Source organism: Beta vulgaris, chromosome 4 (genome assembly GCF_026745355.1).
Source record: "Beta vulgaris subsp. vulgaris cultivar EL10 chromosome 4, EL10.2, whole genome shotgun sequence".
In the NCBI taxonomy this organism is placed as follows: Eukaryota; Viridiplantae; Streptophyta; class Magnoliopsida; order Caryophyllales; family Amaranthaceae; genus Beta; species Beta vulgaris.
The window spans coordinates 48706425-48730034 of record NC_079205.1 but is presented as its reverse complement, the minus strand read 5'-3'; the positions used below and the strand labels follow the sequence as shown (position 1 = coordinate 48730034).

General features: G+C 36.9%; 1 protein-coding gene across 7 annotated transcripts in view; it reads right to left on the bottom strand.

The window, feature by feature from the left end:
• Positions 1-23423, bottom strand: part of LOC104890970 (uncharacterized) — a 33908-nt gene extending 10485 nt beyond the window's left edge. For 3 of the 7 annotated variants that reach the window (XM_010676594.3, XM_010676595.3, XM_048643234.2), the window contains exons 1-31: positions 23143-23423; positions 18554-18739; positions 17873-17962; positions 17708-17781; positions 17434-17589; positions 17111-17225; positions 16872-16927; positions 14029-14083; positions 13877-13933; positions 13689-13790; positions 10255-10335; positions 10113-10165; positions 8403-8472; positions 8138-8201; positions 7795-7943; positions 7579-7706; positions 7445-7502; positions 7178-7275; positions 6792-6876; positions 6610-6675; positions 6471-6530; positions 6201-6284; positions 5915-6101; positions 3586-3629; positions 3375-3506; positions 3164-3295; positions 3022-3074; positions 2871-2919; positions 2408-2466; positions 1870-2003; positions 1605-1756 (exon numbers count right to left, since the gene is read on the bottom strand). In XM_010676594.3, coding sequence (XP_010674896.2) covers positions 1605-1756; positions 1870-2003; positions 2408-2466; positions 2871-2919; positions 3022-3074; positions 3164-3295; positions 3375-3506; positions 3586-3629; positions 5915-6101; positions 6201-6284; positions 6471-6530; positions 6610-6675; positions 6792-6876; positions 7178-7275; positions 7445-7502; positions 7579-7706; positions 7795-7943; positions 8138-8201; positions 8403-8472; positions 10113-10165; positions 10255-10335; positions 13689-13790; positions 13877-13933; positions 14029-14083; positions 16872-16927; positions 17111-17225; positions 17434-17589; positions 17708-17781; positions 17873-17962; positions 18554-18739; positions 23143-23247 — 2934 coding nt within the window. In that variant the 5' untranslated portion in view covers positions 23248-23423. Of the gene's footprint in view, positions 1-1604; positions 1757-1869; positions 2004-2407; positions 2467-2870; positions 2920-3021; positions 3075-3163; positions 3296-3374; positions 3507-3585; positions 3630-5914; positions 6102-6200; positions 6285-6470; positions 6531-6609; positions 6676-6791; positions 6877-7177; positions 7276-7444; positions 7503-7578; positions 7707-7794; positions 7944-8137; positions 8202-8402; positions 8473-10112; positions 10166-10254; positions 10336-13688; positions 13791-13876; positions 13934-14028; positions 14084-14331; positions 14766-16871; positions 16928-17110; positions 17226-17433; positions 17590-17707; positions 17782-17872; positions 17963-18553; positions 18740-23142 lie in introns of those variants that run through there. The other 4 variants (XM_010676596.4, XM_010676597.3, XM_048643232.2 and 1 more) reach the window with 4 other exon arrangements.
• Between the last annotated feature and the right edge of the window lie 187 nt (positions 23424-23610).

Here is a 23610-nt window from a genome sequence, read left to right as displayed (position 1 = left end):
GAATATTATCGAATCTATGTTCAGTCACTTAAGTTCAATTGATTAGCTGAGCTCAATAAAGTTCAGTAACTTCAGTTCACTTGCTAGTTCGGTTCAGTCACTTAAACCTCACCCTTATTCCCAATTTAACTTCTGCTTAAATAGGTTTAGTTTGAATTTATTTGTGAAAATAAAGGTCATATAAGGAGGCAAATATATATATATATAGAAATGAGTTCCTATGAGAATGCATACTTATGTGAGAAATGAGAATAAAGTTTATTTGATATAACTCTTATGAATAAGTGATGTAACTCTAACGAAAAAGTGATGTAACTCCAAAAAATGAATATAAGAAAAAAAAATTCAAAAAAAATTTTTTTTTTTTGGGCTCAAAATTTTTTAGGGAGGTATAACTCTAATGAACAAGTGTTGTAACTCTAATCCAATCGTGTGGTTGAGATTTATTCTCATTTCTCATGTAAGTAGCATTCTCATGTGATCTCGCCCCTATATATATATATATACATATATATATACATACATATATATATACATACATATATATGTATGTATATATATATATGTATGTATAAATATATATATATTATATTATATGTATATATAAATATTATGTATATATATAATATATATATTATATTGTATATATATATATGTATGTATATATATATATATATATGTATGTATATATATATATATATATATATGTATGTATATATATATATGTATGTATAAAGATTTCAAAATGCAGACATTTTGAGATAAAAATACACTGGCAGTTATCTACCCAGTTCCCTTAAGATTCTTTTTCTATTCCAACTCATGTTCTATGCTGCCTCCACTTAATTTAGTGATTTACAGAATTTCCTCATAAAGTGGAAAATAAAGCCTCATTGTGGACGATCATTGAAGCGTATCTTCAGCATTCTAGTAAGTATTAGTAGGACAATTTTAACTCCATTTCTTAAAATATACCGTATTGACTTTTAACACTATGCACATACTCAAATCTAACAATCTTGTACTTTATCTGTTTCACAAACATTTACTCACTTTCCTTATTGGTACGTTTCACAAAGATTTACTCCTCTTTTCTATTATGGGACATGAGGCCCACCACATCTTTATACTTCTATTATGCTCACAAGTCACTTTTCTTTGTTCGCTAGAACAAATCACATATAAATACATAAGGTATTCATAAAGCACACATATATTAATCCATGTGGACAATTCTGCATGAGCAGAGTGATATATAGCGTCTGGTTCCTAATGTCAAAGGAGAGTGGATGACAATGTTATAAATTTATATTAGAAGTCTGCTTCCTGATATCAGCTTTTGCTGATCTTTTGCCAGTTTGTGAGGAAGCCTTCTATTTTATGTGTAATTTCTTTATCAAAATAATGGCAATATTTTATTTGCCTTTGGTTAATTTGCTACCATTGTAGTCGGAAATAAACTAGGATGATAACAGCTTCAGAAAGTATATAGCTTAAAACAGAATATTTATTAATAGAAAAAACAACAATCCAGTGATCTATAAGTAGCTAAGACGACCAGCAGAACGCAACACATGGCATAAGAAGATGATTAACTTTAGTACCTCAGGTCTCTCATCTGCTCCAAGTGTTTGAAGCAATGAGAAAATCGATATCAGCAACTTGTCACGTTCAACCACATCAAAAATAGAAGCTTGATTGTTAGGTTTGTTTGAGTTGAGTGTTTCCTCTTCTCTCTTCTCACCATCTACTTTCTCTGAAATCAAAGAAAGATATATGCTTTGCATGTTATGGCAATTTAAGAAGCTTAGTGCACTATTATCCACAACAGTTCTGTATGACTGTATTTGAGATCAAAGATCCACATACCACTTTCTTCGCCACTCAGAGGGATGTGTCCTTTTGCTATAAAATCAGTTGTAGTCCACAAGAGACCTATTGCAGTCAAGCTTATGTTCAACTCAGTCTGCTGAGCACCATAGGCCCCAGTAACATCAATACATCTGCAATTTTGAATTTCCACAAACTAAGCAACATTTCGAATTTCCAGCAATCAAGCAACAGCTTGTAGAAACACATTGAAAATAGTTCAGCGCCAACTAGGAAGACAAATATTTGATAAGCTATAACAAAAAAAAAAAAAGAATGCCAAGCACAAAGAACTTTACAGAAGCAGAAAATATTATATATTTGAATGTGTGACGACAAGCTAGACTCTTTCTCCCTCGCTCCCCCCCCCCCTTTCACTCTCTCTCTCTCTCTCTCTCAATCATGAAAGAAACAAAAAACGGCATGGACGCAGTGCCCAAGTTTTCAGCCATCAGCAAGACCCAAAAAAAATTAGCTAAAAAACATATGTTGATACACCACAACATAAATAAGCCTGCAGCACAAGAGGAAAGCTTACACTTGAAGGCAATCCACCGGTATTGTTGAGAGTCCATCATTCATAATGACACGAAGGCTCTGCATAACAAAGAAAAATATTGGCTCAAATACCACATAAACACCAATTATATATTATTCTTCTCAAAACAACAATGTCATTCTATAAACTACCACAGGGAAGATATGATGGAATAGGGGGGAACGCGTAAACTTTTCCTAGCCTCCTAGGCATGATACATGTTGTATTTGATCACTGGCGCTCACTCCATTTGAAAACATCACCACATTATTGTGTTGCAATATACTTCATCACAAACCAATGCAACTTAATAGTACTCAAGACAGATAGACAGAGTCACAGAAAGTTTAGGCTGGATAATCAACAGGAACAAATTTAATGAATACAGATCAGCCTTCAAAGACTGCAATGATAAGAAGGGGGACACTAGACAAAGTAAAAGGAAAAAAATTGATCCTCCAACCTGGAATCCCAGCGTGATTAGATCCTTCTCAGCTGCACATGCAACAGACCTTGACGAGAAAAAGAAATAAAGAACTTCAGCGAATAACAGAAGATGTACACAATGGGAAGAGACTTTACAAAAAGAGTTTTGCAGAAATAGAAAGGCACACCTTAACATCTCGAGTATATCCTGCCAGCTATCATTTAGTTTCTCTCCATGCCTCTGGGAATAATTTGCAGATAAAATAAGAGAAATAAAACAAAAGCAAGAAGGAAAAAAGTCACACCGACATGCAAACAGCTTCACTTTACCTCTAGAACATGAAGAAGGATCTTCAGAGATCTAGAGCGGACATCAAAACTCTCAGTAGAAAAATACAATACCCTTAAGGGTGATATAACAGAACGTTCAAGTGATCTCAAATCTACAGACGCATTTTTAATCTGCATACAGAACATATGAAGGGATTAGTCTCATTTTAAATCAAACTCAGTTCACTCGCTGATGTCAAAATAAACTCACATATCGCGAATCTGGCACCGATCCTGATGTTAGACGGTCCTGAAACAGATCTGAGCCCAGAACAGCACAAATTGACCTATCTAACGCATCAAGTGCCATGCTCCTTATGTGTTGATTAGAGTTTTCAGCAAGCTGAAAACAAGGCAAACTATCAGAAGTCCATAGAGAGTAGCAGAAACAATGGCCTATTGTGGTATTGCCATGCCAATACCTCAAGGAAGTGGCCTACGACTGGATCCCACAGAGGCTCCACTCCTTCAGCAAAGAATAAAGTTCATGAGCATATTACATTTAAAAAGGACCCTACAAGCACCAATAAAAACCAATATACAGCTATTCAACATATAATAGAACACAGATTGAGTTTGAATCAGATTAAACCAGAAATTTAAAAACCATGCACCCAAGGTTTTTTTTCGCTCATCGCTCCAGATGAGCAAATTGGCAAAAAAAACATAAAAAGAAAAAAAACACTGAAGTGTATAGAGTAAATTGCATCCTATCATAACCTATCTAATAGAACGTGTTATTATAATTTCTAGAGCTACTACAATTTTAGCTTCCTTGGAATAACTTTGAATTATATCCCAAAAAAGTGGAAGGTTTAAATAAAGTGGAGTGTCTCATTTTAATCTCCCAACATACTCATTACAGTTTACAGGGCTGAACATTAACAATTGCTTTTTTATGCTTTTAACGCTTTTGGATAGGTTATATGCTAACAATTAGAAAATAAAATCAAAGGATTTCATTTCCAAATTCCCAGATAAGCAGTGATCAAACATAATATACGTATGCAGCACGGCCAAAAAATATAAACAGACAGCCAGTAACAGCGTCGAGAAGAACAATCGTGAGGTGCATTGAACCTCTATATTCAATCAACAAGAATATAAGTATTAAGAATACCCTGGGAATACAACCAAACCTTTCTAGAATTCCAGCCACCGACCTTAAATAGAGGCTAGCTAAATCATCAACCATAACTTTACTTCAGGCATCTGAATAGAACTAGGCGCTCACACACTAAAATTGGTGAAGCTCCTGCACAACAGGCTAACATCTGTATGACCTGAACATGGTCTGTTAAAATGACCCAAATCAAGATATTTGAAGCAGGCGATGTATTCATATTTTAGATAAGACAAACTACAAAGATGAACATTCATGAAACAATAAGAAAGTTACGGGGGGTTTGGTTGGGAGTTTATAAGAAAGGGAAAGGGAATTGGTCAGGTCATCTTGATTCCCTTATATGTTGTTTGGTTAGAGGGTTTTGGAATGGGTTCACCACAAACTCCTCTACATCCATTAGACCATTATTACCCACTCCCCCCCAAGGTTTCATTTACACTTTCTCTCCTCTACTCCCATGGTCACTTTGACTCCACAACGCGCAACCACCAATGCCACCACGTTGACCACCACACTGCCTCACTAACCTCCAAAATCACTCATCCACCACCAAAACACCACTCAACACCCTCGAAACCGCCACTGAACCACACTTCCCCCATTGTAAAGTTGTAAATCCACCCAAACTCCTCCAAAATCACCCTCCCACCATGAAATTCACCCTGACCAGCTTCAAAACAGAACTTCTCCAAAAACCACCACAACCCTTCGAAAAACAACTCTAAATCTTGGAAAACACACCATCTACCTTAAATCATCAAAAAAAGTTCACCAGAAAAACTAGATCTAAAGAGAGAGAAAGTGAGGGGAGGGGCGGCGGCGGAGGGGAGAGGAGAAGCGACAATGGAAGGAGGAGGCGGCGGAAGGGGAAGTGGTAGTGGTTGTATATTAAAGAGAAGAGATGACGGTAGGATGGGTTTCCCTTTGTTTCTTTGTTAAAACAAACAACTTATAACAACTAAGGGTTTTGCTTTCCGTTCTCTTTCTTTCCCTTTCTCTATGCCATTCCTTTTCCCTTTGCAAACCAAACACCCCCTTAATTTGAGAGATATTAGTAAAATTATAATGGTCGTTGGACGAGAAAATCATATTAGATGACTTCAAGAAACAAGCAATTAGCTATAAAATTTAGAAAAGAAGCCATGGCTAGCTTTCTGAAGCCCTCTTGCTCTCGAATTTTCCCTTCCTCTTTACTCCCAATCTTCCTTTCCTCTTCCTCATAGTATCTTTAGTAGCTCTTACATCTCCTTGTGATTTATTTCTCCCCCCCCCCCCCCACAATAATCAGGGGAAAGAATGAAAAACAAATTGAACCTTATCGGGAGAAGAAAAAGAAAAAAATGTCTAAAGATGTCTTTTCCCATATTCTATTACCAGAAAATGGATCGACAGCATTGGGCCATCATTTGTAAACGAAATGGCAGGGATAAATTGCTACAATATTAATGTCAAATAAACTAGTTGGCGTTTAGCATAACCTTGATCAATTAATCTGAACAAACTTCGTAAAAGAATACATGAGATGTCAAAAAATCTCAAAAGCCAAAAGTTGCTGAAGATTAGCTTGGTGGAAAACAGAGAAGTAGACATTAGACAACAATGTACAACAGAATAAAAAGACATACTGTGAACATTATTAACAAGGATAGATATCAATCTTTCGACGGAAAAACTGATGCTTCCAATTTTCTGACTTGATGTTTGAGGAAAACCACCAACAATTCCAGGCAGGGATTGTTGTGACAGTTGGCAAAGTGCAGAGACAAGTGACTTTACTGCAGATATTTGCATCAGAGCAGAACTTTCAAATAGCTACAACATGTAAAGTGAAAATAAGTGAAATATTAGTCCATAATAAAGATGTGTACATGGGCTCCAAGTGACAGTCATGGAACTAAGCGATAATCTTACCTGAGAATTTAAAGAAGAGAGGATGCTGAAATCACTATATTGCCCAGATGACTCCCTGGTGAGCCTGCTCCCTGTTGACACTTCCTGTTTATAAGAGATGAAAACACAATAATTTAGGTCAAAGGATGCCGCAATAAGTTACAGGAAAGCTCCTCCAGAACAGCTACAGAAAAACGACGATACATCCAATAGGTTTTTACGATAAAATCACTGTTACTCAAAACTACGATATATAAGACACTAAGACAGCCAACATATGATCACTAACACCTGAGTAGTAGCATGAGGTGAGTGAATTGTTCGATCCAAGGCTGCTAATGTTTCCAGTACCTGCATCAATTTCCAGTATTCATTGTTGAAAGGTAATCGTGAAGCACTTAATTATCTCAAAAATTGTGTGTCAGATTACCAGAACCCAAGAGGGACCTAACACATTGTGTAGCCGATGAGCTATGTTGAAGAGAGTCCTCAATGCCTGACAAAAAGGATAAGGATGAACCACATAAAAGATTGAACGGCCTCTTCCAGGATAACTTTTCTAAACGGATAATGATAATTCAAGGTTGAGACTCATCATATAGAGATATGTACCTGAACATTTTTTGGAGTCAAAATAATGCCCTCTCTCTGATCAGTGAGAGGCTCGGTCCTTTTTGAACCAGGAGATTGTAAATAACTAAAAAATTAAGTTACATGACATCAGTAGATGATTACAGCACCAGATAACCTCAATCTAAATAAATATAAGTAAAAACGATAAACAAAATAACCAAGAGAGAGAGGATCAGAAAAACAGGAAATACTTGCAATAGTGATACTTTATAAGGATGTCATAACCCAAAATCAAGTAAGCTTCTTTAGTTTTCTTTGGCAAGTAATGTAATTGTTCGACAAAGACCTCCAATATCATTGTCTAAAAGCCATTCCAGTAAATAAAAAAAGACCTTGCTTGATAGATGTGCAGTAAGAATTCAGACCTTTTCTTTTCAATCTCATTGGGGATATTGATTGTAAATTTGCAAAGAGACGCCAAAAAGGAGTTCAATGGCTCGACTGCACAGAGAACCCCACAAGCCTGTAAAAAAGCACCTCTGTGATTAAGTCCAGGCAGGAAGTACAAAAAGGCTCAATAAAAACAGACATAGCATGCATCTTCAGGACATCAACCCTAAACATAATACTTAGAAGGAATTCTTGTTTTCTTCATTATTTAAAATTCACAAGGATGTTCAAGATCATCATACCTGAGTGAAAGCTTGATATCCTTTTAGAATCTCCAACACAATAGCCTCCCCTTGAGATCTTTGAAATCAACTTTAACTTAGAATGGAGGGTTGGAATGTTTCAGGTCAAGAGATTCAACAGAAAAGCATCATACCTTGCCAAGATCAGGGAGAGGGTATCAAGTACCGTCAGCCAGAATGAATCAACCATCGAATAACAGAGAATTGCAGTCTTCCCCGTCAACTTTGCAGGGGGGTCAGACTCACATTTAGGGGATTCAAGCTGGCACCAAATGTTAATCAAGTTAAAGCATATGATGAGCAGGTTAGCCATTGAGACAATCAAACTAACAGCAACCAAAGGAAGTTACCTCTCCGTCATCTACTGCTTCATCTGTCAAAGTGGCAATTGTAAAGACCACACCTAAAAGACCCTCAATTGCCAATGTGATCGCATGAGCTTCACTAGCGACTAATACTGCAGCATTAGATGCATCATTATCCAGGATCCACTCAATGCCTACCATAACACAAGTTAGAGCAACATAAAGGCCAGTCAAATAGGATAGAATTAGATTCAAAAAAATTGTTGATCAACGAGAGTTCCTGCCAATTATGGAAAGGATAATAGTATAACTTAAAAAATAATGCCCATACTACAACAAAAGAATCCTTGAAGTCCACTTCAAATCCATCAAACTTAAGAGTAATCACCTTTCGCTTTGCTACTAAACATCCCTGCGACAGCTGCCAAACTCTCTTCACTTGTGTCTTGAACCTTACCCAAAGACATACGCAGTCAAAATCACCTTAATATCTTATTAAACTGAATAATAGTGTATAAATTTTTACTTCCAGCATAGATCAACAGAAGATTAAAAGGGATTATTCAAAAAAAATCCAAAGTTTAAAAATCACATTGGCTAAGTATAAAATGAATTTCGAGGAGCAAGGTCCAATGATACCTTGCAACTCTTACCTGTAAACTTGAGACAACACGTGCAAGAGCTTTCACAATATTCTCCACGACATTCGTATTGCTTGGGTTCCTAGAGATTCAGTTCATAATTTAGGCTAGATAACAAAAGGTAATAATTGGTCAAGATCATTCAAAGGATTTCGTTCAACATTTCCTCCTTTTGCAAGCAATACTAATTTTTTCAATTTTATACATTTAAAGGATAATTTCTTAAACATCTTTATCATACATCAGAAAGTACTGAAATACGGGCTTCAACCTTCACAGAAAATACACCTTGCAACAGGAAGGAAAAGTACGACAGACTACTCAGCGCTAGCAAGTTAGCGCAACAACTTAGTGTCTTGTTTTCTTCGCTGCTTCTTTTTTTTTACATAAGGTTAAACGAAACCGGTTGTTAATGCTTGTAGCTTGTGCTTCTGTCATTACTCATTAGTCCATTTTTGGCCACAGCTGTCGTGAACTTATCTACTAAATATTATCAAAAAGGAATTTGGGTTGCTGCACAAGGTTGTTGCATTTCAGATGCTCCAGTGCAAGGTCTGATTAGCTCTATGCAAGTGGAACTTCAATCTGTTGCAAACCTGAAAAGGAATCTAAGAATATCTGCGACACCTTTGTAATCTTCAAAGTTCTGGTGTTCAAGATAAATGTAACAAGAGTATCTTCAATAAGGAATAAGGATTAAAGAAAAGTTAACATAATAATGTATATTCATTTGCTTGTAGTCTTGCAGATAATTAAGGGAATATGAGATATTTGCAATAGCGAACTATGGGATTGATAGGTTAGATGGATCAAGAATTCCACTTTGGCATAATCTACGGTGTGGAGAATATTCTTTGAAAAATGAACTTCCACGTCTACTAAGAGGGACAGTACATGAAGCTGTTTCCTTAATATAAGAATAATACCATTCCAACTTATCCTTCTTACAATTGATAAAAATTGGGCACAGAAAGCTATTTTCAGTTTTTTGTGATTGAATATGGCCATGAAGGACTTGTTGCTACTGTAGGCAGCAGTAAGGTTTCTCCACAAGGAAGCATTGTAGATGGTCTTGAAGACCAGAAAACTCTGTTTCAGACTGGGATCAATAACAGGGAATCACAGGGAAGACGTTCCTAAGAAAAGGAAATTCAGTAAAGGATTTGCTGTTTTTGTGCCCGTCACTCCTTTGTGGGAAGGTGAAACTCTTTTGCTGTCTTTTGTTTCTAATATATTTCCCTGCACTTATTAAATACACTTCCTATGTTTTCCTTTGGCTCTACCACATGGACTTTTGACACTATTCACATATTCCACTTTGACCTACTTCTATTAATCCATAAGGAAAAACATATTCATATGGAATCTTGTTAAATTTGTCTTGTTGCATAAAATTATTATAACATCAACTTTTATTGATTTTACTTATACATAATGAAAGATATTAACATGGATCAACAGATGTGTGGTCTTTGCATACAACTAAAAAAATATGGAGATAGTATATATAAAGGATATAAAGATAAAACTATTACCAAGAAAATCCAAATCAAGCTACTAATGTCAAGCATGGTATTATGTGTCAAGTAGGAGGAAATGTAAGCAAGTATGAAAACCCTATCATAAATTATGTGTCAAGAATGGTCCTTAAAGCAAGTAAAATATGAAAACCCAATCACTACATTTGAACATATAAGACAAAAGAATGGTGCTAATGCTTACATATCAAAAGTCTGGAAAAGAACTCGCATTGTTCTCACTTCAACGCAAAAGCCCTGCCATATTGCACACATATTATACACAAAGACACCACATCAAGTTAACAAAGAAACACTGCAGAAACAGGAAAACTTATCTGACATACCCTCAGAATTTCAAGAACAAGAATGTGGTGCCACAACGGAAGATCAAGAGTTGTGACCCTAACTAGCATACTCAAAAAAACCTGCGAAAATTTCAAAAGCGCATGGGATAAGTATATAAAAGTACTATTGTTGTATCCATGAAAGTCAAAGAAAACAATTTTCATAAAGATTGTATTAGCTAGGGACCACAGGGAGTAGGGAGGAAACAACTGAAAGATTGTAAGATTCAGTTTGTTTATCTTCGTGTTAAAACCAGAGAGATATAAGCAAAACTAAGAGAAAAATGGAAACAGTAAAGAAATAACCTTTTCTACACCTAGCCACTGAGGAAACCACTTGTGAGTTGTGAGTTGTGACTTGTGAGATTCGCAAAGTAAAATCCAAATCAAAATTTGGTCAGTTCTCTTCACAAAGAGGACTTTAAAAGAATCAGACTAGCCTAGTGGCGGATCTAGGAATTTCAACCATGTGGGTTCGGAGCCTTTCAAAAGATAAACTACAATCACTTTTCGTTAGTGATCCTATGATAATGTTTAAAATAGTAGGTGCCTTTGTCAAGCAAAATTATGGCTAACCCACTCTGTCCTACATTTTGTGTGCCATTATTGTGCCACTTATTCTAATTAGTTGATTATAATGTGTATAAATTTGAATAGAAATTGGTGGGCCATAGTGATATTACTAACCAATAAAATAAAGTGGCATACAAGTGTGAAACAAAAAGTGGGACAAAAGGTGACACGAAACACTTTTTTTCCCTTTCCTAACTTCAAAAGTTTTAAAGGCTTGATTCAAAAGCAAACATTAAAGAAGAAAATCCTCAAATATAGGTTCAAGGTTTTGAGAGGCTTGATTCACTCTCACAAGTCACAACAAACAACTAAATCAAAATTATTTCTTCAAAATTTCTTCATGATTTTCTCTCTCTCTACTCTCCTCTTATTGTGGACAATTCTGATTCTTATCCCTCTCCACTATCCTCTACACCTAGTCTACTCAAAACCTAATATCCTTCCATGACCATTTGCTTAAATTTTCTTTCATGGCTAAGTTATTGTGAGGAATACCAACTCTCTCCAACAAGGAGCTGCTACTCAAATGAAGCACGCCTGATGTTTCGAGAAGGGTGAGAAGTGGGATGCTGATCATGGGTCGGGATATGATCAGGCCATTTTTTGCGCCAAAACCCGCTCGGACCAAATTTTAGCCATAAAGTTTGGTTTTGTACTGCCCAAGCCCCAAAGCCCTTTTTTTGTCCAAATCCGGGTTTTTTTGGGCCCGGCGAGGTAATGCTGATTACCTCTAAATGAGGTTGTATACTAATCTGATAAAAAGGTACTCAAACGACTAAATTGACATGTTAGCCTTGTCCGGACTTCTGGAATCTAGTTTCCCGAACTTGTGGGATCAAAATTTCAAGAGATCTGCAAGGCCAGTCAGAAGTCTGCGAGTTATCTCAGTTTAGTCTCCTGGAATCTAGAAACCTTCTGTTCCACTAAATCTACTTTGGCTCACTATTAGGTTCCATTAAGAATCCTAGACAGAACCACTGTGATACCAACTACTATGAGCTAAAGAAAACCAGGAGAAGAAGAAGATTATGAAATAATAAATTAGAACCTGTAAAATTTAAAAATAGGTTCAAGCTTTTGAGATGCTTAATCTCCCCCACAACTAAGCAACCAAGACAATCATCACAAATCCCTTTTACTCTACATTCCCCTTAATCTACAGACAAGTTATTCCCTTTCCCTTAATTCACCTCAGATACCCGTGTCAGATCCTTACACTCAAACATGGGTAAGAAACTTCATTTGGGCCAAAAATAAATGAAAACGTTCCACAAAATTGCCGAGTCAGATACTTGGACACAAATCTGTGTCAAACATAGGTCTCGAAGTCCGACCACCATAGCTTCTTCTTGCTACACTATCTCTCCTCTAACTAATTCTCTACTTCTTCATCAAGCTACCCTTAATCGAAATTACCCATTCTACCCCTCTCCTTAGCTAGTTCTTTAGACAACGATTTCAGATGAGGAGTGAGAATCCCTTTCTCGTCAAACAGCAATATGCCATCTACACGCAAAGCTATCATCAAATCACTTCAACCGTATGTTAAACAGAAAACCACAATAGTTGGTAGACCCTTCTCAAATTCTTGTCCAATGGGTTATAACATGCAAGTTGATGATGGAAATTTGTGTTAACGCATTAACTATACTGCATTAGCTGTTGTCTAGATTGTGATATAGGAACAATCATAAGAAAAGCTCAAGGCGCATTGAGGCAATAAGGATACTAGTGCGCCTAGGAGCGCCTTAGGCGCGCCTAAGGAAGATTAATAAAATTTTATGCAAAAGAAAAAATAATAATGGCCTTAGGTGCGCCTTAATGCACTTTTGTTTTCCCCCAAAGTGCATCTCTTTAAAATCACTTCGCCTAATCCAAAAAAAGGCTTGACCCAAAACGTCTTGTGCATCACCACCTAGGTGCGCTGTTTTATACACTGTATAGGAACACTGATAAAGACATAGGGAAAAGGTCCAAAAAGGATATCATAGATGATGGAACTTAATTTAAAAGAACATAAATTAATATTCAAGGTGGCATACTGGTAATCACCCTTTTCAAAAGGCACAGAAAGGCAAGGACAACCCATGACTACTTCTAATCTACACTATAAACATGTTTTAAGATGTCATAAAAGCAAAACCACGCCTCTTTTTCACCATGTTATTACAAAACATAGTTCCACCAAATCATATGATCATTCTACTCCTCGAGACATCATAACATAAACAAATCATCGCAATCACTTCAATCTGTAGCAAAACTACGTAATGAGCTAAACGATTCAATTATCACATATCAAAACCAAAGAAATCCTCCCTTTATATAAAATGTAACCTTCTTCCACTCGTCATTGTTCTCAGAAAGGGTTGTCATTTTGTCTCTTAAAACGATTTAATCATAATATTAACCCGATCCCTATAACAACAAAGAAGTTGATTCCAGAGAAATGCAAAAGTGGAAAAACAAATCTATCCCAAAAAGATTAGAGGACTTGTTGTCCATCCAAAACACCTAAGGAATAGCCATGCGAGCTGGTCGCCATGATCTCAATTGGACTTGCAATTGCTCCATCAGAGTCTAGATGCAGATCAATTGACCGCCCTAATCACATGCAACCTACTGCAAAAAAAAAAAAAAAAAAAAAAAAAAAAAAAAAAGAGCATATACATAATACATATGCAAGAGAAATATTTGCGAGGACTACTTTGGATCAAGACAATTATACTTTCTTTTATGACAAAGAAACAGGTGCCCCATTTCTAAAGCTATCTATTCTTAATGGGTGTAATAAAGCACTAATATATAAGTATCAATCATCTCTTCCATCCATAATTAAGTAGTAGAAACGACTAATATACCTCAGTTTCAGTGATAAGAAATGAACTGTATAGCCTGATAATGTGAGCAACTGAACGCAACAACAAGCGGCGAAAGAAGGCCTCTCCTGCTTCTCCTTCAAGCTGGCAGAAAGATAATGAAATTGAACAATTTGATATTACTCTCAAACTACATGGTTACAACAATAGCATACACAACAGGGTGTTACCTCGGCATTGGTGCGAAGAGAAGTCATCAAAAGAGAACATATCTTATGGCGCAAGACCTGCATCGTTCAACCCACCTTTTAGGATATAGACTCAAAGTAAGATTTACCAACACAACTGCATGGAGGCGCGTCTGATGGAGACACGTAATTACCTGCTCATATGGAACCAGTGTTCTGAAAACGGCCACATAATTTGATAAAACAAACCTGCACAAAAGATTAACAGATTTGGCAGCAATAGCTCAGAAGATTTGGTCATGCTAGTTGCACAAATCCCAAAAGCACCCAATTAAAAAGGTCAAACTGAATGATTCAAATCATAATGGTTGTAACTGTATTTTTACTAGGTCAATATCTAAATGGAAAATTAAAGATGATCCTGCATTACATGAGCGTGTGGAGATGCTTAATTGTACTATTGTTGTATAGGGACATGACAAAATGGAATTAATCACCTATTCTCTCCAGTATCAGCTGAAAGTTTCAGGGGATAGCTCCTTCGGTAACTATGACTCCTGCCCCCCAACTTTCACGTCCTTCCTTATATAATCTTAATCCACGATCCAAGCTTCCATTCTTCACCGCTCCTTTTCACCTTCCACAAACAAATCCAAATTTGCCCTTGAGACCGTTCAGTAGCTGCTTTACCCCCCCCCCCCTAAGATTCATCTAAAAGAGGCAGAAACCCCATGGCAATTGTAACCTCCAGGCTCCAACAATTCTTCCCACCCATCATCCTTTGAGAAGGAAAAAAAAAAAAAAAAAACCCTTGGCCGCTTCCTTATGTTTCTACTGCTGCCTCTACAGTTCTTCTACTGCTGCCTCTACAGTTCTTCCCCGTCTACTTCTAGTTGGCCAATAATTCATCCCTTTCTACTGTTGTTTACCTAGCTTCCACCACTCTTCAGCTCCATGCCTTCTCTTAGTACTTCCATCAGGCCCGTTCTTACCAGGAACACGATTGCCTGTCAAACTTCTTTCTGTCTCAGTTTCTATTGTTCACCCTCAACCTCCTCCGCTAAATGCAATTCATCTCACATTTACCCGTTTCAATGCAATTCTTGATTTATCATATTTTGGGCAGAGTTTGTCAAATGGCATTTGCTGTTTTCTTTGTGAATATAAACCACATAACAACAATGCCGCTCCCTCTTTTCTGCAACATCTGCCAGTCAATAATGCCATATTAGCTAGGAGTAAGAGGAACAATTAATTTCCTTGGCCAATCCTTGGGTTTTGTGGGCTAGACAGGAATGAGAGGATTTCAGAAAAGATAAACTATTACTCCCTGTGTCCTCCAATAGATTTTCCATATTTCCATTTATGGATGTCCCAAATACATTTTCCATTTCCTTATTTGGCATGGGTCCACTCATTAAAATATTGTTTACCTTCTATTATTTATTATATTACTCAATTTCCCATAAATCAATCATGGGTCCACTCACTTACCCACTTACAATCTCTCTCCTCAATAAAGAATTTATGAATAATGTACCAACTGCAATTTTTTATTCCAATTTTATGCAACCTTCAGGCCCACCTAGAACTTCTCCTCAATACTTGATCCCGAAAGAAATGGGAAGTCTAATTGGAAACGGAGGGAGTTGTTCTTAGAATTCGTGGGATAGAGAATATAGAGTAGTGTTGTGTCACTCTACCAGAACTCTATGGTGATCTTTCAAGGATACTCTTCAGACACTCTGTAATGCTGCTAGCAAACTTGTCATTCTTGATTTCTGTCATAGAAAACCCTGTCCCATGGTGTTAGAACAAGGCCGCATCGTATCGTATACCCCGTGTCGTAATGGTTTTCAGATCTACTGAACCGATACTACCCGCATTGTAAAGGTGTAAACAACCGCATTTTAAGCGGGCTCTAGGGATATCTCATGGTTTAAGCCGATATTTGGCGGTACGACAACCGCATCATCCCGTTCCCGCATCACTGTGACCGTTACCGCAATCATATCTGTGCTTTCATTTCTTCTTTTTTTTTAGTGAACACATTCTATTCTAGAAAAGGTTACTCAGCACTGTGCGGTGTGCGGGCAAGGTGTGGGGCGCCCAGTTGCACAGAGTTGTGCGCGCAGTGCACAGTGGCAGTGAGCAGTGAGCAAAAGCTTAGTGTGCAAAAGCTTAAAGAAAATATTGATGAGGTCAAAAAAGTATATTATGGCTCATGTGTGGTTGACTGCAATGACGCAAATATCCACCTGTATTGCAGTAATTATTCTTTAATGTTAACTTGAATGATACTATAATAATTAACATTTTCTCTTTTATGATAAGTACATATAGAATTAGATGTGAAAGAACCAAGGGGGTGCCGCCCAAATAGAAAGGAGGGCTAGTGACAAAAAGCTCAATCCCTCATGCCATCATGGAGTTTTTTATTCTACAAAATCAAGGGAGTTCATTTATCACCTGACACCTGTAAAGACAATAATGTGGTGGAGATATTGTAATCATTATAGTTGGCACATGCTAAATTTCATGGTTATGTAGTGCAGCATCAATTTCATATCTTTTCATTCTCATAATTAGATGGCGCATTCAATTTAGCATCAAACAGTACGTGCTAGAGTTCAAAAGGCATAACTATCACCCATAATTCTTACATCTTCGCATTTATCTTCATCAGACACACTTACTAGGGTGCAATGCACCAAGACCATGAATCTTTTAGAATTCAATGTCCCCATGGTTGTAATATTTAAGTCATACGTACCAAGTAGTATAAGGGATGCCTCCTATGACCTGAAGGTCATGGGATCAAACATTCAAACCCAATTAGGGCCTTTTTGGGATTGGGAATTTCGCCTTATCCTCCTCCCTCCTAAACCCAAAAGGGTCTGACCTATTAATAGCTGAATTGGTTAATTACGACAGTTGTTTGTCCAGTAGGATCTTTCTCCTTATCATGTAAACCAAAATATAAACCTAATAAATACGAAAGAACACATTAGAGCGAAAGAAAGGGATAATTCCTTACTCGAGTATGTCAAGAGCAAAGGATCGTTGAACAGAACTGATACGTAACCAAGTCGCCTGAAACGCAGTATCGATCCATTATTATAAGCAAAGGAAACTATAGCCCAGAATTCTTAAATGAGAGCACTTGAATTAAATGACAGCAAAGACATCTTCATCTTCCACTAAACTGAGCTGAACTAAGGTTCCGTTATGATAGGAATAATTTAAAGGAACTTCAAGTTTCAAACCAGCACATACAGATCCACCTGCTGCAAGAGCCGTCAGATCCTCAAGCAAACGAAGCCCAACTGTTCCAGCTTTCGTAAGGCTTTCCCTTGTCACAGGTGTTACTCCAGCTACAGTATCATATTCGCTGTCAATACCCCTGTGAGTGAGATGCTAATACAAAGAAATAATATCCAGATAATAACAGAGCAACATCACTAGTAAGTAGTATGTCAGGGAAAAGACTATCAGCTTGCCCAAATATACAGAACTCGTGCGGGAAATTCATCAAATCAGATGATCAGGACAAAATGCCACTTTCAGAACGGTAAAGTTGCCAGCAGAATGATACGTACTCTGAACGACGGATGCTGCGGCTAACATCCCCGGTAACAGAGCTTGTTCGAAAGATTTGACCTCCAGAACTGTATTTTCCTGAAGGTAGTGACTCTGCATGGACCACATGGTCAAAAACCAAGGCCACGGCTTGTCTAAAAGTAGCTGCTGCAGTACTGGAAATTAATAATGAGATTCATGATGTGGAATATAAGTTGATCAGGAAACACAAATTGGAAATTTATATTAGTAATTGGAAAGATGGGAAATAGCTAACAAATAGAAATATCTTACTTCTGTACACTATCCGATGAACGATTACTTTCTAATAGCCGGAGACAAATCCCAAGAGCTTGAGCCGTACTATCCTAGGAAGAGCAAATAAACAAGTATTAGGTGCTTCCGGACAAAATTATCTACAAAAAAAATTGAAATGAACCAGAAATGATGAAAGATCACCTCATCTTCTGGATGCATGTGAGACTGGAATATGATTAATATGGTCTGGAGGGTCTTCAGCTGTACTGTCTCATCAGTCATTTCAGCATGCTGCAGTAAATTAACAGTCATAATAATAAGAAACATTGAGGTGCACAATAATGAGGCAGCCTGGGAATTACCAATGGGTGACAGCAACAAACTGTGACAACCATAAAAAACCAGACATACTTCAACATTTACAAAACCAATCAATATTTGCAACGCGTAATGCAGAAAAAGAAGCCTTAGCAAAAGATGATGTAATTATTGTTTGACAAATTTCTTATTACTTAAATTCAACAGAGATTGGCCTCTAGCAGACACATGTGATTCACTTTCAGGAAGGAACCTCCTCCTCAATTTGACAAGTTCTATCAGGTGCAAGTCAGAGTTATGGACATTCAAATTGATATGGAGGGGGTAGAAAAATGCATAAGAAAGGCCCCAACAGGATGTCAGCTATACACAAAACAAGGGCTAGGGGTAAATACAATCAAACATCAACCTCAAAGCAGAAATAAGCATGGCAAACCACAACTTCAAATCCCAACACATGGTAAACAATCTATTACGTAATAATCACTATACCATCTTCTATTACTTAATATGTTTAAAATCAACTTCGAAGGGGACGCCAAAAAGCAATAAAGTACCGCTTACCTCTTTCAAGGTAAATAGTATCTCCTTCAGTGCTGAGGGAGCAACAGCATCATGAGATATTAGCTTCTGGAGGCATGAAAGTCCAATAACACTCAACTTCACAGTTCTAACCTCACAAGCCATCAAAAAGATCCGCAAAATATCCTCATTATGAGCAATTTCACTTGGACTTGACAATGACCGTAGCTGCATTTTAATTCCAAAACAAGATGATTTAGAATAGTTAAAGTAGAGTATTAAATTTTAATTACTCTCATAAGAACTTGATCAATAAGATGATACATGGAAAAGAAAAAAGGCATAATAATATGGGTCCTCAGTTTCACAGCAATAGCCCAAGCAAGAGGATTAGTCTTATACGGGAAGATAACTAATTTAAGCTCTCAAAGCCAAATAAAGACTATCACATATATTAACATAACAACACTTGAAGAGAAGTGTACAAACAACAAAAAAGCATAATAATGAAACCATCTAGGCTCTATAAACAGAAAATTCTGATATGAGGCTAATATAATTCGCGTGTAATTCTCCATGACATGCTCCAAATTCCACTACGCATGATGCTATCACAATAGACCACAGTTTGAGGGATTAATTGATTAACTATTTTTATTAATATCCAGAGAGTCTATCTAATTTTAAAGAAAAACATGGCTAGAAAAAATGAAAACAAAAATGCAATGAATAGACAAAGAAAAAGGTTGTGATTCTGCCAACTTCACAGGGTATCAACCTTCCTCCACGATTTATTGGGAAGATAGAGATAGAAATGAGTTTGGCCCTATTTGGACGGCAGGAAATACCATTGTACTTTATAACAAGTTATCTTACATGTTAGACGATGAAATCACCAAATTCCTAACATTTTGTAAAAATGGCATGTCCTCATTGGCTCATTCTATTCAAATTCATTACCAATAACATCAAACCCTTAAGAAAACATGAATAATGCCCTTCCATAATCTATCTGTTCTAGCATGAACCATAATGAAGCTCTGGACTAATAAAGCTCTCATACTCTTCTTGATACCAAGAGTTCTAGGCTTTCTTTGTGTGAAGGAAGAACGGTAATTTGTGGGCAGGAGAGATAAATAATAGATTTATATATCAAAAGGAAAACCAAAAAATGTACTTACGAAATCTTTACATATAAAAGGAGAGCGAAAGCCAAATTCAGAGTCACTGGGTTTATAAAACTTTGCTCCAGCTATACAATAGGTTCCAGAAAAAATATTACCATTGACACAACCAAGCTCTATCCCCAAAAGGTTGTTGATTTATATCTTAAAACAAACACCATCAACTATAATTATCAACTACGAGTCAAGAATTTAACCTTTCTTCATCCTTTTTGTCCATGTTACAAGAATATCTTTGGTTGTATGAGGCAACCCTTCCCAAACAAACTGAAGAACAAGTATCGAAGATGCAAATACCAACTACCAAGGACAAATTAGTGATAGTTTGTTTGGATAGGGGATTTTGTAGGGAAAGTGGGGGGACTCAATTTTCCTTGTTTGGGTACAGTATGAGGGAAGGGAAAACCAAGAATTGCAAGGATTCATTTGCCTTCCTCTCTTAGTAAACCAAATTAACTTCCCTCCACATCCTTTTGCTTCCCACCCTTTAGGGGCGGATCCATGAAAAGTCCTAGGGGGCCTGCCCCCCAAAATTTAAAAATTAATATTTCTGCTGTTTGCGTGAAATGCAAAGCCACGTATATAAGCAAATTCTCTGCCTTCATTTCATCAAAGAGCAATTGCTCCAGCGGTTACTGTACCTTGCGTTGTCATGCATTTATACCACTGGTCGGGGTCCAATTCATGTTGAAGTCACATTTAGTTTTCCTTGTTCTCTTTCTTTTTATTTTCCTGTTTTCTATCTATCATTTCCAAGTTCAAACCCTTTTTCTTTTTATTTTTCTTCGACATGTTTTATCATATTTCCAAGCTCACTATTCCACATGTTTACAAGAAAGGAAAAGGGAAAACATGGATTCCATTCCCTTAAAAAAGTTGTTTGGTTACAGGGTTTTGCTCTTCCCTTTCCCCCCATCCATTACTCCAAATCCCTCTACTTTGATTCCCCATCCCCCCTCCACTTAGAAACAAGGGTAAGGGAAACCCCATTGACCACCCACCTCACTCCCACAACCACCCCACAACAACCACCTCCACAAGTTTTAGCTATCGTCAAACTGAAAACTCAGTTCTCATTGTCTATACATGTGTCATGAAATTATTGTTCTATTTCTTTATCATACCTATTATGTTCTTCGATAGTTTGATCAGGACCACCCAAATATAAAATCTTGGATTCGCCTCTGCCTCCCCTACCTTTCCCTCCATGATTGTTATCCAAACAAAGTGTAAGACATGATCAATATTCTCTTCCTCTTCTTAAGATATTGCAAATTTTATATTTTTCTCTTCAGAAAAAAAAAAACAGTAAAAGATGCAAAGGATTTCAGAAAGAGAAAATTTCTTCCAAGTATCACTAAAACGAAATTCGACACAGGAATTCCCTTTGAGAAAGTAGCAAAATATAAGCAGGAAAAAAGCTCTCTTATCATGCAGCCTCCTCAAACGATTAGCTCTTTCAGAATAGATTCTTCTTCCAAGTCACGATTAGCTAATAGCTAGTCATGGAAGCCAGGTACCATTACAAGAAGTCACTTTATACACTTCAACAGCAACAGTCTGCTTAAGCAAGGTAATCCTAAACAGATATGAGAGATAAGGCTTTCAAAGGTTCATATTTGCATTACATGTCAAGCCATATTAATACTGTCATCCGAATTTGACCTTGAAACATGGTGTCAAAACAAGGCCACATCGTATCGTATCGCCCGTGTCGTAAAGGTTTTTAAATCTACCAAACCGATATTACCCGCATCGTAAAGGTGTAAACAAAACCGCATTTTAGGCGGGTTTTAGGGATATTTCATGGTTTAAGCCGATATTCAGCGATCATCCCTGTTCCCGCATCACCGTAATCGTTACCGCAACAGTGGCTATGCCTTGAAACTCAGGACTTAAAGACTCATAGATCTCCAAAGCTACTCGGTCTAGATGCTCAAATTAAAAAAAAAAAATAAAAATAACCTGTGACCACACTACACGCAACACACATCATCCCACTTCAACCGAAGAAAATCCTTCTCCATTTTGTTGTTGTCACACAGGAAGTCAAGTCCAATCTTCTCTAGATTTAAAGCCACATGGACACTCAAGCCAAAGCTAAAGCTACAAGATCTCCCACACAAGCCCCCGTCAATTAGAGTAGATTAGAAGAAATGCAACCTTTTAGGTTTAGATCGAGTGGGCAAAAGGAAGTACCCAAATCAGATAGCATGGACATTGGACATTTAAATATGCGACACTAAGACCTTAGACCTCTCTGTCAGTTTTCCAGTAAGATAGTCTGGGATATAATAACAGGTACGGTGAGTAACTCAAGGACCCTCAGAGATTGAACTCAGAGTGTAGAAATAGAACAGAAAAAGAAAAAAAAAAAAAAGAACCGCTTCACAATATTTCAATCCCAATCATATTAGGTTTACATTTAACCAAAATGCACTTTCCTTGAGCCTTAACTAAGCTCCATCTCACTTCTCCACCGCATCCTATAGATGCAGAATCGAGTGTAAAAAAAGTACCTCTTTACGATAAAACATCACAACCAAAATAATCCAAACAATAATGCTGTCTCCTACCTCAATCAAGCCTCTAGTACCTCATAAATTAGAAGCCACCAAATTTAAGCAAGCTAATCCTTCCTCATATACAACGTGGCTCAATGTTGAAATTGATACAAAGGACACTGCAACTTTACTTGGTCATATAACTGCAACTCAATCTCTTCATCTTAGTAAATTTTTTCACTCTCTTGGGTAGGGCAACCTTGAAAAATTTTATAAATTTTATTGAACAACCATGTGACCAATTTATCATTCAGTCATTTAAGGTTGGAATTATATATCTATTGATCAATCATGAACATAATATCTATGCGAAAACACTACTTCTGCCAATACAAGAGTATCTGATAAATGCTCCACTCAGCTTATATTCATTTACCACACTAACCATCGAATAACTAAACCTTATCGCTTAAATTGATCCAACTACAATAAGAACCTCAAAATTATGAGTTGACAACTTTATATTGCAACAATTAATCAGTATTATCAAAATTGGTCAGCAATTACAAACCAATGAACTATATAAGCATAGAGCAGCATTCCCTAAGACTGGCATTCATAAAATATCGAATCCGAATCAAAAATCAAACACACACTACACATAAACTCACTCTCCAGTCTCAAAAACCGCACGCCACCGCATCTTTCACTTGATTCCAGATAAAGTTACAAAATTCAATTCATTTTCGTTAGCATCTTTACTTAGTAACAAACTAAAAGTATGATTTAAACTACGCAACAACCGATTATCATAGAGGAATCCAAATTGAAGAACAACATTACCAAAAAAATTCAAATAGGATCAAATTTAAACAGAAATTTAAAAAAAAAAAACAATGAAAATGATGTGGCGAAAATAGAAATTTCAATAATAAATAAAAACCTTGATGATAGCGTGTTCGGCGCCATCTTTAACAGCGGGATAACGGCGGCGAGCTTCGGCAGAGAGTGCGCGCAGATCTGATTCGAGGACAGCCATGAAAGCCATCTTTCTGTGTAAGATCGCGCGCTGTAAAATGAGTTTACTTGGCTAAAATGCTTGAGATTTTCGAAAAGGTGAGATCAAGAACTCAAAGTAGTTGACATTGTGCAATTGAGGAGAGAGAAAATGAAGAGGTGCAATTGAGGACGATGGAGGAACAGGGTGTGGGTGTAAGTTGTAAGAGCACCATTATTCATGAGTGAAAAACTCAATCATCTCACTCTCTTTCTAACTTTCTCTCTCTAAAAAATAGCATCCCACAATCTTTCCCCACTCATCTCCTTAACCATGAACCATTTTTCAATCATCCCAACTACTTTTACTTACTCAACTACTTTTTTATCCCACCCAACTACTTTTCTCTCTCAT